At 39.0% G+C, this 17229-nt stretch overlaps 1 protein-coding gene across 1 annotated transcript in view; it reads right to left on the reverse strand.

The window, feature by feature from the left end:
• Positions 1 to 917: 917 nt before the first annotated feature.
• Positions 918 to 17229, reverse strand: part of LOC139416164 (neurexin-2-like) — a 968379-nt gene continuing 952067 nt past the window's right edge. Inside the window, exon 23 of the mRNA XM_071164510.1 lies at positions 918 to 4295. Within this exon, the coding sequence (XP_071020611.1) occupies positions 3403 to 4295 (893 nt within the window). The 3' untranslated portion in view covers positions 918 to 3402. The remainder of the gene's footprint in view (positions 4296 to 17229) is intronic.

Below are 17229 nucleotides of genomic sequence, written 5' to 3' on the forward strand. Positions count from 1 at the left end.
GGTATTTTCAGAGAAGAAAAAGAAGGGGGTTAGCGTCGGTGCAAAGCTCTCTCACTTCTCCAGACGAGTTAAGAGGAGCGGTGTTTGAGGTGACCTGTCATGTTGGGGAAGGCGGGAGCAAGCGGCCACAGCGAGGGAAAGAACGGATGATGAAATGGAGAGGAAACACCGACAAGAATTGGAGGGAAAATGTGTACCCAGGCAGGGGGCCCAGGACCAAGTTTGGGAAACTCTGACCTACCCTGCTGCAGATGACCTTACTCCAGATGTACATCGTCTATGGAAGAGTTCGCCGTCGGAGGCCACTGTAAGACGAGACACTTCATCTACCTCTAAGTCAAGTAACTCTTACCTGTGTCCTTGTGTTCCTTGCGCAGGTCTTGGTCAGATGGAATACTGCAACTCCAGGATTGTGAGAGCCAAGGGGATGTAGATGATTATCATCACTACCAGCGGAACATTCACCACTTTGGGGTTGGGAGCCAGATGTTCTTCATAGTGTGTGTGCTCATTATAAGGGAATATGGGATTTCAGCCGGTTTACAGTCTGTGTGTAGGTTAGGAAGCAATGCGGCACCTTTATGGCCTCTTCCACTCGTCCACGTATCTTGGAAGGCAGGAAGGCTCCTTGTTATGTTGTGATGATATTGGTGTATGTGTATAAATGGATACCTGTGTGTGTCACACACAAACTCACTTTTAAAAAGTGTGATGAGCAAATGCTGGAATAACACCATTCATATCTGGCCTCACTATTATCTGTAATGCCGCAGCTAGAATACTTATGCAAGATGAACTAAGAGACACTTTGTTAAGTGTTATGTCGAGGTTAAAGTATTAACACTTTCCAGTCTGAAAAACAACAACACCTGCAATATATTTAACTGATTGAGACCAACAGACCACGCAACAAGAGGTAGAAGAAGTATATAACCAAGTGTATTCCCCTCTGTTAATGTACACATATTTAGAGTAATCTCACTGGAACACTTTACAATAACATTTAGAAAGAACAGGAAGATACTGGGAGGAGGATGGTTCTTTTTGCAATGGATTGAAAGAGAAACCGGACAAACAGAATGAGGAAAAAGGATGGGTGGGATGGAGCCATTCTCCAGACATGGCGGCCATTTTGACTCTAGCAGTTACAGAGAGATATAAAACAATAGAAAATAGAAAAGAGAGGATGGATGAGACCATGTGCGGTCTTCAGTTAAATGGTTACCTACAATCTGCCATTGTGAGAAAAGGGGATGAGGTATGGAGAGATGAAGGGATGAACGTGGGACAAGAATGGATTGAGATGGCAGTAGGAGGGATGGAGGAGAGGTTTAATGTTTGTAACCCAAATCACATTTGCTTAATTACCAAAAAATAACATATACATTTTAAATTTCCCAGAATTGATTATCTTTGTCGTATTTTTTTCTCCGAACAGGAATGGTAATAGGGAAAACACATTTTCTTAGTAATGGGATGAGAGATTCAAATATTTAGACATTTCACAAACTTTTTTTAAAGGTTTTTCTTTTCTTTTCATGGTACAGTTTTCTTTTTTAATAGAGTTGAGAAAATTGGAATACTAGAGTTCTTGTTGTACATCAGCAAGTGAACTTGCTGTTCGCCTTGTTCTGTGTTTTTTTCCATTTAACGTTTTTCACTGGGCTTGCCCTCATTGGCTGTCATCAGTCTTGACCAATGAGAGGCAAGAACGCAGATCCAAGGTAGCGTACGCTTTCCCCCCAACACTAAGGGGCGACAGTGGGACTCCAGCAAATGAATTCACAATTTCCATCAAATGTCTCTCATTTTTCAGGGAAAGAAACTAAAAAACAAAAACAGCAAACAAAAAAACACCGTCCCACTCTTCCTTTTAATCTCCACCTTAGTGGGACTGCGTTTCCCACTGTCGTTGAATGTTGGTCATAGTGTGCATGATTAAGGGGATTGGTGGGGGATATCGGTCTCACGTCAAGTATCAATTGTCCATCATCTTCGTTATCTATCACCGAGTCCACTGATGCACGCGCATTAGGGTGCATTTCTCCTCTTATGACACACTCTCAGTTAGGTCCATAGCGGGTTTTTTTTCTCTGAACGTCTATACATATATATATTTATATAGAACAAAGTCAGGTTGTCTGCTGGAGGTTGGTTTCTGGTTTGTGTGTGATAGGACTGTAACGACGTGAGCCACATCCTCTGCGGTAGTGGGCTCAGTAGGGGGAAATGCTGTGTGGAGCCCCCAAGAAAAACACATTACGGATATCTGCTGGAGAACTGAAAGACGACCCAGGGTTTTGGCCTCAGTAGTTGTTTTGGCGGCTAAAACGTAATACGTAGCATCCGCTGGTTGCTTCAAGGTGTTGTCCTCACACGGGGTCTGCTAGTTATCATCGTCATTTTTTTTGTGTTTTCTCCACAGAAAGTTTCTTCGGAAATGACTACTACATGCTTGAAACATAGCAGAATAATGTTGCATCAGCTCCTCAGGACCATAGACAGGGACAGAAAAAGATGCTCACGAGTGAGAGAAGGAGGGAGAGAAAGAGGGAGAGACTTCACGAGAGACAAGTGAGGTGATGTTTGAATACTTAGATGAGGGAAGGAGGCAGATTTGACACCTAGTTTCTGTATGTTTGGCAGTATTTTGGTATTACTGTACTTGGCTAGCAGTGGGGTTTGAACTTCCAATACAAACCCATCTAGTAGATAGAATCAATACATTTATGATTTAATATGTTAGCTTTTTAGCTAATTAAACCAGACACTTAACCTCAAACACTGATGGTGGTTCTTCCTTCCCTGTGTCTCTCTATAGTCAATCACCATGCTTAACTCTGATTGTAGGCTATATACAATACAATACCCTTTAAATGGTGCAGGATTACCTAGCTTCGTTGTAGCATGAGCTCTGGGTATGGCTGTTGGCACAAAATTATATTGTATTGAGCGAGGTTTGGCGGCCATTGTAGTCAAGACTTTGTCTGTTTGTGTTCTCAAAGAAAATGTTATGAGGCTAAGTGAGAAAGAATATTACTGTATTGAAGAAAAATACCAAGAATATTTTGAATAGTTGTGTAAAAAATAGGACTATGTGTCGATCTGATTAAGACGTTTAAAACGTTTCTGTGCCAATCCAATCCTTTCTCCCTTTGCTTTAGGCTCTAAATGGGTTGAGGAGGAAAGCGAGGAGGTCATTTTGGCGGCAATGTAAGCTATATACTAAAAGAATTGAAACTCTGCCCACAAAGATTTTGCTAATTACTTTACAGTTGTCACTTCATATACTGCCTTACCTTTCTCCTTCCTCTACCTCCATATCTCCCCTCTCCTCTCTCCCCCTCCCTTCCTCTCTCTCTGTGCATCTCCTTTCGTCCTCTGTCTCTGGCTAGGCCGGTCTCAGACGTAGTACTCCTTGTCTTTGTTCTTCTTGTTCTTGGTGGTTGTCTTGGCTGTGCCCGGCTGTTTCTCCTTCACCAGGGTGCCGTTGCTCTGCGTGGCCGAGTTACTGATGTAGTTTCGGCTCTGGTCTACCTGGTAGGAGCCCTCGTCCCGGTTACGGTACTTATACATGGCGTAGAGCAGGATGAGGATGCAGAGGGCAGCGGCCGCCACGATGCCTACCACCATGCCTGTGGTGCTGCTGGACTCCCTGATTACCTCAACTGCGCCGGGAGGCCCTCCTCTCTCTGGGGAGGTGGGGTCTGGGGTGGGCACATGGGGGAAATTGGGAGGGTAGGTTACACCTGGGACGTGGCGGTGGCGGTCAGGGTCTGAGGAGGGGTTGGAGGGCGGCAGCAGCACCTGGTCCCGGGTGTTCATCTTGCCAGCGGGGTTTTTGCTGCTGCTGCCGCCGGGCTTGTTGAGCCTGGGGCCTAGCTGGTTGGGGTTGGCTGTGGGGGTGGAGGACAGAGGGGGGCGGTGGGAGTTGGGGGGCCGGTGGGAGAAGTGACGGTCGTGGGGGTTATGGATGCCACTCTCGTTGGGGGGAGGGGGGAGGACCGTCCTGTCGGTGACGAGGGGGGAGTTTTTGTAATAGTCCTCGTCGTCCGACTCGGTCATCTCACCCGAGCCGTAGGCGGACACCTCGATGGGTCCCGCCTCTTCGCAGTCCTCCTGGTCCAGTGGGCAGGGGGGGCGACCGTTGGGCAGGGGGAGGGACTCTTTGGTCGTTTCGAGGAAGGGTAGGAGGGGCCGGTAGGTGGGGGGCGGGGGGATTACAGGGTAGCGGGTGACGATGGATGGGGGGTCTAGGGAGTCCACCGTTATTATGGGCAACACTAATTCACCTCCTAGGACAAGAAAGAGACAACGGAGGGAAAAGAGTGTTAGTGAAAAACAGAGCGCCCTCTCCAGACCAAAAAAGAAAAAAAACAAAAGTTCAAATGAAAACAGCAACACCATTATTAGAACAGCACTAAAACCTGACATGAGGTCAGTTCTAAAGTTGAGTTAGTCTCTAGTCTTCTATTTAAAGAGTTAAGCTGACTAAACAGATGTACAATACATAGTATAAAGATAACAATACATTTTCTGACTCTCCTTACATCTCCCTTGCTCTAGACTGAACATGACTATACATGTATGTTACTGTTGTCCATGGACAACATGTTCAAAAGACTAAACAACAGATCAACATCTACTAGATACAAGCTATCCTTTGCTGTCTGCCTGTCTATGCTGTTCTATTTCTACGCTAACTCTCAGTTTTCTTTGGGTTAAATAAGATAGCAAACCACGGAGTTCAGGTCACTTACATCAACAAATTGGCCGCATGATTTTTGCATGAAAAAAAAAATTACAAAAAGAAAGCTGTGTAAGATTGTTCTTGGATAGTGATAAACAACTCCCCCCCCACTCCCCCCCGACACTCCCCCCCCCCCCCCCCCCCATTTATTTTTCTTGTTGTGTGTGTGTGAAAAATCTAATAATTCTCTAAATAATTCATTGTGTTTTTCAGTTTTCATAAAGAATGGCTCAAATCCTATTCCGCCTTGGGGCATGGTGGGTTCCATGGCTCAGTTCTAATTAGCTGTAATCTGTATTCAAACCCCGAAGACCAGCTGGGGGAAACTGATGCCCCTAGTTTTCCCCCGAAACACAGTCTACAGATGTGGTTCTAACACCCACCTCCCTCCCAGTAGATATGCTAAAACAAGGAACATTAAAATTCCTATTCCCTTCTACCAATTATCACCCGACACAGTTAACAATTTCTTAGATCTTTATGCCTTAGCCCCATTTGTCTATGCCTTTAAATTCAGTGTTGGAGGGAATTGGATCATTTTGTGAATTACTTTTTTTTTGTCCTTTGTAATATAATCACACCCACAGTTAATAAAACATTTGGGGTGTTTACAAGTCAGTACATTGCTTTAAAGATAGGACAAAATCATTCAGACAAACATAGGAGTACCAATTGGAGACGTTAAACATAATGGGAAAATGTTAGCAGTACATAGCACAATATCAATGGCAAGTTTACATTCCCTCTTCAAAAAACAATTTGCTACCCTCTGCCGCATCCCATAATCTTGTTAAGGTCACAATCACAGAAACAATTTGCAAAAATGTTAGGGGCAGTTTGAAAGATTATGACATTTCTCTTTATGGACAATGATAAGGTTAGTCACAGAAATGTCCATAACATGAATCATACATATTCTTAACCCTGGCCCTTTTCTTGAGTTGATGAGGTAAATTTGTGTATCTAAACGGAATAGGGGTCGGATAAAGCGAGTGAGTGTGGAGTGGAGAATCTAGAAATGTGTATTGAGGGTATTTTGGGGTTGTATTTGTCATTCCTAGGCCAACATATCCCACAAGTGCTCAAGCCCCCTCCAAGCCCTCAAGACCCATTTTTCCTGACAACCCCACAATAAGTAGGTGCAAGGGACTTTCATAAGGGTTATAATGCAACTTTTACACAAAAACCTTTCAAAAGATCATCAACAATAATACACAGAGCAACAACAAGGTCTTTAGAGGGAGTAAAAACATGAATGCTGAGAAAGAGAAAGTTAGTCAGTATTCAACCTTAATAGAACCTCATAGGATCAAGCCCATTCCCAACTCATACAACTCCTACTGCACAGTCAAAATGGCCATGTTACCGTGGCAACATTAGGGTGCCTACTTATGTGAGGATCTCTGTGTCTGAGGGTTGAGATTCACCTTGAAGAGTGTTGGCACACTTGAGGAACAAAGAAAGGTAAACAGAGAAAATGAATAAACCGCTAGCCCAAAATAAGATAGAACTACAGAATATTAGATGACTTGTCATACATATTCTGTAAATTCGTACGATTCTGAGCATTGTTTTCTACTTTCCCGTCTTCCTGTACTCTAGACATATTTAGCTTCTATTCTGACTTGCTGGATAAGATAGACTTGCATCTATCTTTACCTCGCCACCTGTCTGTACGACTGAAATGGTGCCAGTGGAATACCTCGCTGTCCTCCTGCCTCTCTGTATGCAGTCTGCCCCCCGCTGTCCACCTGCCTCTCTGTATGCAGTCTGCCCCTCGCTGTCCACCTGCCTCTCTGTATGCAGTCTGCCCCTCGCTGTCCTCCTGCCTCTCTGTATGCAGTCTGCCCCTCGCTGTCCACCTGCCTCTCTGTATGCAGTCTGCCCCTCGCTGTCCTCCTGCCTCTCTGTATGCAGTCTGCCCCTCGCTGTCCTCCTGCCTCTCTGTATGCAGTCTGTCCCTCGCTGTCCTCCTGCCTCTCTGTATGCATTCTGCCCCTCGCTGTCCTCCTGCCTCTCTGTATGCAGTCTGCCCCTCGCTGTCCTCCTGCCTCTCTGTATGCATTCTGCCCCTCGCTGTCCTCCTGCCTCTATGTATGCAGTCTGCCCTCGCTGTGCTCCGCTACTGCGTGGCTCAGTCACAGGTGTCTGACACTGAGGGAGTGTTGTAAGAAAACCAAGAGCCGTTATGAAGCCGTCCAGTATCTGGTGGCCAGGGCTCAATGTGTGCCCTGTCGACAGGATGACACGAGGGTGATACGAGGGTGAGCTGAGGTGAATGTTTGGTGTTCTCTCCACAATGTGGTTACATCGCTGGGGAAAAAAATGCCACTCTGTCTGAGTAATTGCTGAAGACTCTGTGTGAACCTGCTTCTAAGTAGTCATGATCATTAGGTGAATCCAAGACTTTGTTAAAAAAGTGGATTTGTTTATTACCGTTTGCATTGTTCTCAAATGTGTTGCATTCCTTTGGTTCTAATCATCATGAATTAGAAGGTGAAAGTGCAAACCATAACAACACTCTCTTCTGGCCACGTAATTAAGCTTTGTCCTTGGTGCCGTACTTGGATAGGAAAAGTTACTGCTGACCACAAGGCCAAGGTTGGAGTAGCTGACGGTTTGTCAACCCTCAAACACAGACCCACACAGGCATCTACATGCATGGCTACACTCGTCTCGCTCGTCTCTTCACTGAGTGTGTCTTTGTCTCGGCACAGTCCTATCAACACCACTGGTATACCTCCCCTTCCCATGACTGTGCCCGTAAACTGCATATGCAGCTTCTGATTGGTCAGATGGCACCCACAGGTTGGCCACCATAGCCACACCATTGGCTGTATGATGAATCAGCTGGTGTGAACGGACATGTTCAAACAGGTTTCAAACGCTCCGGTCATCATCACACTGAGAACTGCCAAGAACCCATAGAGAACCCATTGAGGTGCCCTTCGTTTGGAAGACTGAAAATCCACTTGACTCGCTACATTGTAAAATGATTTGACCTGTCGAGGGAATGAGCTTTTCCCATAGTTAGGTTAGCCCGCCGTGGCGTCACTCGTCTTTACAGCTCACCGTCTCCATAGCGCTAGAGGAGGACTCACCTTGTTCAAACCAAAACTCAAAGTGGGTGTGTTTTTTCCCCTCAGCGCTAAAGACGGATACCGACGCATCAACGATGGATGCCAAACAAACACTGGGACTAAGTTGTTCTGCCGATCACGTTGGCTCGTCCTGAGCCACGTGAAATATTCATGGTCGAACGACTGTTCAGAGTTGATATGCTGCATGAAGAATGAGCTTTGATTACGCTGTGAAGAGACTAGAGCTCACAATGGACACGGATGTTCTAGCCTAAATCATTCTCCATCTCCACAACGGTCAACTATACAGGATAATAATCCACTTAACAAAGACTACAGTCTTGATTTAGTCCAAGGAAAACTCCACCCAAAAACTATATTTGGGTATTTGTTGAATTAGCCCATTGTTGACATAGTCCCAAAATGTTTTGAATGTCAGGAATCAAGTTTTCAAGATATGTAACTTTCAAAATGCATCATATGGGCCAAATTTCGGCATTTTGAAAGTTGCATATATTGAAAACCTAATGTAGTGTGCGTTCAACAGTGAAAAGCATTCCACAGTTCATCATTGAATATACAGTCTACGCGTGCCGTCCTATGATGAGGGTGGGCAATTTATTCCGACGTTGATTGACGAAGGTACGTTCAACACGTATGGTTGATTATAACGGATTGCTTTCCAGAGTGCTTTTCTACACAACACTTTGAGATGGGTTGCATGAACTCTCACTCGTGTTGGCTAGTTCGGCAGCCTACTGTTTCTACCTCACAAGAGCGCTGTTTGATCACGGGCTGAGTCAACGCATGAAATATCAACCTATCCTCTTTTCCTCTCATTATTTTTTCTCATCTTTGCCTTCATTTTTCTCTCATTCTATTCTCTCACTCTATTCTATTCCCTCTCAATCACTGTCAGTGTTCTCATTTCTCTCTAACATATATACTGTCAGTGTTCTCATCCCTCTCTAACATATTTACTGTCAGTGTTTTCTCATCTCTCTCTGACAAATTAACTGTCAGTGTTTTCTCATCTCTCTCTGACAAATTAACTGTCAGTGTTTTCTCATCTCTCTCTAACATATTTACTGTCAGTGTTCTCATCTCTCTAACATATTTACTGTCAGTGTTTTCTCATCTCTCTCTAACATATTTACTGTCAGTGTTTTCTCATCTCTCTGTAACATATTTACTGTCAGTGTTTTCTCATCTCTCCCTACAATATACTGTCAGTGTCTTCTCATCTCTCTCTGACAAATTAACTGTCAGTGTTTTCTCATCTCTAACATATTTACTGTCAGTGTTTTCTCATCTCTCTCTAACATATTTACTGTCAGTGTTTTCTCATCTCTCTAACATATTTACTGTCAGTGTTTTCTCATCTCTAACATATTTACTGTCAGTGTTTTATCATCACTCTCTAACATATTTACTGTCAGTGTTTTATCATCACTCTCTAACATATTGACTGTCAGTGTTTTCTCATCTCTCCCTACAATATACTGTCAGTGTTTTCTCATCTCTCTCTGACAAATTAACTGTCAGTGTTTTCTCATCTCTCTCTGACAAATTAACTGTCAGTGTTTTCTCATCTCTCTCTAACATATTTACTGTCAGTGTTCTCATCTCTCTAACATATTTACTGTCAGTGTTTTCTCATCTCTAACATATTTACTGTCAGTGTTTTCTCATCTCTCTCTAACATATTTACTGTCAGTGTTTTCTCATCTCTCTAACATATTTACTGTCAGTGTTTTCTCATCTCTAACATATTTACTGTCAGTGTTTTATCATCACTCTCTAACATATTTACTGTCAGTGTTTTATCATCACTCTCTAACATATTGACTGTCAGTGTTTTCTCATCTCTCCCTACAATATACTGTCAGTGTTTTCTCATCTCTCTCTGACAAATTAACTGTCAGTGTTTTCTCATCTCTCTCTGACAAATTAACTGTCAGTGTTTTCTCATCTCTCTCTAACATATTTACTGTCAGTGTTCTCATCTCTCTAACATATTTACTGTCAGTGTTTTCTCATCTCTCTCTAACATATTTACTGTCAGTGTTTTCTCATCTCTCTAACATATTTACTGTCAGTGTTTTCTCATCTCTAACATATTTACTGTCAGTGTTTTATCATCACTCTCTAACATATTTACTGTCAGTGTTTTATCATCACTCTCTAACATATTGACTGTCAGTGTTTTCTCATCTCTCCCTACAATATACTGTCAGTGTTTTCTCATCTCTCTCTGACAAATTAACTGTCAGTGTTTTCTCATCTCTCTCTGACAAATTAACTGTCAGTGTTTTCTCATCTCTCTCTAACATATTTACTGTCAGTGTTCTCATCTCTCTAACATATTTACTGTCAGTGTTTTCTCATTTCTAACATATTTACTGTCAGTGTTTTCTCATCTTTCTCTAACATATTTACTGTCAGTGTTTTATCATCTGTCTCTCTAACATATTTACTGTCAGAGTTTTCTCATTTCTCTCTAACATATTTACTGTCAGTTTTTTCTCATCTCTCTCTAACATATTTACTGTCCGTTTTTTCTCCTCTCTCTAACATATTTACTGTCAGTGTTTTATCATCTGTCTCTCTAACATATTTACTGTCAGTGTTTTATCATTTCTCTCTAACATATTTACTGTCAGTGTTCTCATCTCTAACATATTTACTCTCAGTTTTTTCTCATCTCTCTCTAACAAATGTACTGTCAGTGTTTTCTCCTCTCTCTAACATATTTACTGTCAGTGTTTTCTCATCTCTCTCTAACATATATACTGTCAGTGTTTTCTCATCTCTTTCTAACATATTTACTGTCAGTGTTCTCTCATCTCTCTCTAACATATTTACTGTCAGTGTTTTCTCATCTCTTTCTAACATATTTACTGTCAGTGTTTTCTCATCTCTCTCTAACATATTTACTGTCAATGTTTTATCATCTCTCTCTACCATATATACTGTCAGTGTTTTCTCATCTCTCTCTAACATAATTACTGTCAGTGTTTTCTCATCTCTCTCTAACATATTTAATTTAAAAAAATTATCATCTCTCCCTACAATATACTTTCAGTGTTTTCTCATCTCTCTAACACATTTACTGTCAGTGTTTTCTCATCTCTCTCTACCATATTTACTGTCAGTGTTTTATCATTTCTCTCTAACATATTTACAGTCAGTGTTCTTATCTCTCTCTAACATATTTACTGTCAGCGTTTTATCATTTCTCTCTAACATATTTACTGTCAGTGTTCTCATCTCTCTCTAACATATTTACTGTCAGTGTTTTATCATTTCTCTCTAACATATTTACTGTCAGTGTTCTCATCTCGCTCTCGAACATATTTACTGTCAGTGTTTTCTCATCTCTCTCTAACATATATACTGTCAGTGTTTTCTCATTTCTCTCGAACATATTTACTGTCAGTGTTTTCATCTCTCTCTCGAACATATTTACTGTCAGTGTTTTCTCATCTCTCTCTAACATATATACTGTCAATATTCTCATCTCTCTATAACATATTTACTCTCAGTGTTTTATAATTTCTCTCTAACATATTTACAGTCAGTGTTCTTATCTCTCTCTAACAAATTTACTGTCAGCGTTTTCTCATTTCTCTTCAACATATTTACTGTCAGTGTTTTCTCATCTCTCTCTCTAACATATTTACAGTCAGTATTTTATCATATCTCTCTAACATATTTACTGTCAGTGTTTTATCATCTCTATCTCTAACATATTTACTGTCAGTGTTTTCTCATCTCTCTCTAATATATTTACTGTCAGTGTTTTCTCATCTCTCCCTACAATATACTGTCAGTGTTTTCTCATCTCTCTAACATATTTACTGTCAGTGTTTTCTCATCTCTCTCTGACATATATACTGTCAAAGTTTTCTCATCTCTCTCTAACATATTTACTGTCAGTGTTTTCTCATCTCTCTCTAACATATTTACTGTCAGTGTTTTCTCATCTCTCTCTAACATATTTACTGTCAGTGTTTTCTCATCTCTCTCTAACATATTTACTGTCAGTGTTTTCTCATCTCTCTCTCTAACATATTTACAGTCAGTATTTTACCATCTCTCTCTAACATATTTACTGTCAGTGTTTTATCATCTCTCTCTCTAACATATTTACTGTCAGTGATTTATCATCTCTCTCTCTAACATATATACTGTCAGCGTTTTCTCATCTCTCTCTAACATATTTACTGTCAGTGTTTTCTCATTTCTCTCTAACATATTTACTGTCAGTGTTTTCTCATCTCTCTCTAACATATTTACTGTCAGTGTTTTATCATCTCTCTCTCTAACATATTTACTGTCAGTGTTTTCTCATCTATCTCTAATATATTTACTGTCAGTGTTTTCTCATCTCTCCCTACAATATACTGTCATTTTTTTCTCATCTCTCTAACATATTTACTGTCAGCGTTTTCTCATCTCTCTCTAACATATTTACTGTCAGTGTTTTCTCATCTCTCTAACATATTTACTGTCAGTGTTTTATCATCTCTCTCTACCATATATACTGTCAGTGTTTTCTCATCTCTCTCTCTAACATATTTACTGTCAGCGTTTTCTCATCTCTCTCTAACATATTTACTGTCAGTGTTTTCTCATTTCTCACTAACTTATTTAATTTCAGTTTTTTCTCATCTCTGCCTACAATATACTGTCAGTGTTTTCTCATCTCTCTCTAACATATTTACTGTCAGTGTTTTCATCTCTCTCTCGAACATATTTACTGTCAGTGTTTTCTCCTCTCTCTAACATATTTACTGTCAGTGTTTTATCATCTCTCTCTACCATTTATACTGTCAGTGTTTTCTCATTTCTCTCTAACATATTTATTGTCAGTGTTTTATCATCTCTCTCTACCATATATACTGTCAGTGTTTTCTCATCTCTCTCTCTAACATATTTACTGTCAGCGTTTTCTCATCTCTCTCTAACATATTTACTGTCAGTGTTTTCTCATCTCTCTCTAACATATTTACTGTCAGTGTTTTCTCATCTCTCTCTCTAACATATATACTGTCAGCGTTTTCTCATCTCTCTCTAACATATTTACTGTCAGTGTTTTCTAATCTCTCTAACATATTTACTGTCAGTGTTTTCTCATCTCTCTCTAACATATTTACTGTCAGTGTTTTATCATCTCTCTCTCTAACATATTTACTGTCAGTGTTTTCTCATCTATCTCTAATATATTTACTGTCAGTGTTTTCTCATCTCTCCCTACAATATACTGTCAGTTTTTTCTCATCTCTCTAACATATTTACTGTCAGCGTTTTCTCATCTCTCTCTAACATATTTACTGTCAGTGTTTTCTCATCTCTCTCTAACATATTTACTGTCAGTGTTTTCTCCTCTCTCTAACATATTTACTGTCAGTGTTTTATCATCTCTCTCTACCATATATACTGTCAGTGTTTTCTCATCTCTCTCTCTAACATATTTACTGTCAGCGTTTTCTCATCTCTCTCTAACATATTTACTGTCAGTGTTTTCTCATTTCTCACTAACTTATTTAATTTCAGTTTTTTCTCATCTCTGCCTACAATATACTGTCAGTGTTTTCTCATCTCTCTCTAACATATTTACTGTCAGTGTTTTCATCTCTCTCTCGAACATATTTACTGTCAGTGTTTTCTCCTCTCTCTAACATATTCACTGTCAGTGTTTTATCATCTCTCTCTACCATTTATACTGTCAGTGTTTTCTCATTTCTCTCTAACATATTTATTGTCAGTGTTTTATCATCTCTCTCTACCATATATACTGTCAGTGTTTTCTCATCTCTCTCTCTAACATATTTACTGTCAGCGTTTTCTCATCTCTCTCTAACATATTTACTGTCAGTGTTTTCTCATCTCTCTCTAACATATTTACTGTCAGTGTTTTCTCATCTCTCTCTAACATATATACTGTCAGTGTTTTATCATTTCTCTCTAACATATTTACTGTCAGTGTTTTCTCATCTCTCTCTAATATATTTACTGTCAGTGTTTTCTCATCTCTCTCTAATATATTTACTGTCAGCATTTTCTCATTTCTTTCTAACATATTTAATTTAAAAAACTCTCATCTCCCTCCAATATACTGTCAGTGTTTTCTCATCTCTCTCTAACATATTTACTGTCAGTGTTTTATCATTTCTCTCTAACATATTTACTGTCAGTGTTTTATCAATTCTCTCTAACATATTTACTGTCAGTGTTTTCTCATCTCTCTCTAACATATTTACTGTCAGTGTTTTCTCATCTCTCTCTAACATATTTACTGTCAGTGTTTTCATCTCTCTCTCGAACATATTTACTGTCAGTGTTTTCTCCTCTCTCTAACATATTTACTGTCAGTGTTTTATCATCTCTCTCTACCATTTATACTGTCAGTGTTTTCTCATTTCTCTCTAACATATTTATTGTCAGTGTTTTATCATCTCTCTCTACCATATATACTGTCAGTGTTTTCTCATCTCTCTCTCTAACATATGTACTGTCAGCGTTTTCTCATCTCTCTCTAACATATTTACTGTCAGTGTTTTCTCATCTCTCTCTAACATATTTACTGTCAGTGTTTTCTCCTCTCTCTAACATATTTACTGTCAGTGTTTTATCATCTCTCTAACATATTTACTGTCAGTGTTTTATCATCTCTCTCTACCATATATACTGTCAGTGTTTTCTCATCTCTCTCTCTAACATATTTACCGTCAGCGTTTTCTCATCTCTCTCTACCATATTTACTGTCAGTGTTTTATCATTTCTCTCTAACATATTTACAGTCAGTGTTCTTATCTCTCTCTAACATATTTACTGTCAGCGTTTTATCATTTCTCTCTAATTAATTTACTGTCAGTGTTCTCATCTCTCTCTAACATATTTACTGTCAGTGTTTTATCATCTCTCTCTAACATATATACTGTCAATATTCTCATCTCTCTATAACATATTTACTCTGAGTGTTTTATCATTTCTCTCTAACATATTTACAGTCAGTGTTCTTATCTCTCTCTAACAAATTTACTGTCAGCGTTTTCTCATTTCTCTTCAACATATTTACTGTCAGTGTTTTCTCATCTCTCTCTCTAACATATTTACAGTCAGTATTTTATCATATCTCTCTAACATATTTACTGTCAGTGTTTTATCATCTCTATCTCTAACATATTTACTGTCAGTGTTTTCTCATCTCTCTCTAATATATTTACTGTCAGTGTTTTCTCATCTCTCCCTACAATATACTGTCAGTGTTTTCTCATCTCTCTAACATATTTACTGTCAGTGTTTTCTCATCTCTCTCTGACATATATACTGTCAGTGTTTTCTCATCTCTCTCTACCATATATACTGTCAGTGTTTTATCATCTCTCTCTACCATATATACTGTCAGTGTTTTCTCATCTCTCTCTAACATTTTTACTGTCATTGTTTTCTCATTTCTCTCTAACTTATTTAATTTCAGTTTTTTCTCATCTCTGCCTACAATATACTGTCAGCGTTTTCTCATCTCTCTCTAACATATTTACTGTCAGTGTTTTCTCATCTCTCTCTAACATATTTACTGTTAGTGTTTTCTCATCTCTCTCTAACATATTTACTGTCAGTGTTTTCTCATCTCTCTCTAACATATTTACTGTCAGTGTTTTCTCATCTCTCTAACATATTTACTGTCAGTGTTTTCTCATCTCTCTCTAACATATTTACTGTCAGTGTTTTCTCATCTCTCTCTAACATATTTACTGTCGGTGTTTTATCATCTCTCTCTCTAACATATTTACTGTCAGTGTTTTCTCATCTCTCTCTAATATATTTACTGTCAGTGTTTTCTCATCTCTCCCTACAATATACTGTCAGTGTTTTCTCATCTCTCTAACATATTTACTGTCAGCGTTTTCTCATCTCTCTCTAACATATTTACTGTCAGTGTTTTCTCATCTCTCTCTCTAACATATTTCCTGTCAGCGTTTTCTCATCTCTCTCTAACATATTTACTGTCAATGTTTTATCATTTCTCACTAACTTATTTAATTTCAGTTTATTCTCATCTCTGCCTACAATATACTGTCAGTGTTTTCTCATCTCTCTCTAACATATTTACTGTCAGTGTTTTCTCATCTCTCTCTAACATATTTACTGTCAGTGTTTTCATCTCTCTCTCGAACATATTTACTGTCAGTGTTTTCTCCTCTCTCTAACATATTTACTGTCAGTGTTTTATCATCTCTCTCTACCATTTATACTGTCAGTGTTTTCTCATTTCTCTCTTACATATTTATTGTCAGTGTTTTATCATCTCTCTCTACCATATATACTGTCAGTGTTTTCTCATCTCTCTCTCTAACATATTTACTGTCAGCGTTTTCTCATCTCTCTCTAACATATTTACTGTCAGTGTTTTCTCATCATTCTCTAACATATTTACTGTCAGTGTTTTCTCCTCTCTCTAACATATTTACTGTCAGTGTTTTATCATCTCTCTCTACCATATATACTGTCAGTGTTTTCTCATCTCTCTCTCTAACATATTTACTGTCAGCGTTTTCTCATTTCTCTCTAACATATTTACTGTCAGTGTTCTCATCTCTCTCTAACATATTTACTGTCAGTGTTTTATCATTTCTCTCTAACATATTTACTGTCAGTGTTCTCATCTCGCTCTCGAACATATTTACTGTCAGTGTTTTCTCATCTCTCTCTAACATATATACTGTCAATATTCTCATCTCTCTATAACATATTTACTCTCAGTGTTTTATCATTTCTCTCTAACATATTTACAGTCAGTGTTCTTATCTCTCTCTAACAAATTTACTGTCAGCGTTTTCTCATTTCTCTTCAACATATTTACTGTCAGTGTTTTCTCATCTCTCTCTCTAACATATTTACAGTCAGTATTTTATCATATCTCTCTAACATATTTACTGTCAGTGTTTTATCATCTCTATCTCTAACATATTTACTGTCAGTGTTTTCTCATCTCTCTCTAATATATTTACTGTCAGTGTTTTCTCCTCTCTCTAACATATTTACTGTCAGTGTTTGATCATCTCTCTCTACCATATATACTGTCAGTGTTTTCTCATCTCTCTCTCTAACATATTTACTGTCAGCGTTTTCTCATCTCTCTCTAACATTTTTACTGTCAGTGTTTTCTCATCTCTCTCTAACATATTTACTGTCAGTGTTTTCTCATCTCTCTCTAACATATATACTGTCAGTGTTTTCTCATTTCTCTCTAACATATTTACTGTCAGTGTTTTCTCATCTCTCTCTGACATATATACTGTCAGTGTTTTCTCATCTCTCTCTAACATATTTACTGTCAGTGTTTTCTCATCTCTCTCTAACATATTTACTGTCAGTGTTTTCTCATCT

This window comes from Oncorhynchus clarkii, chromosome 9 (assembly GCF_045791955.1).
Source record: "Oncorhynchus clarkii lewisi isolate Uvic-CL-2024 chromosome 9, UVic_Ocla_1.0, whole genome shotgun sequence".
NCBI lineage: Eukaryota > Metazoa > Chordata > Actinopteri > Salmoniformes > Salmonidae > Oncorhynchus > Oncorhynchus clarkii.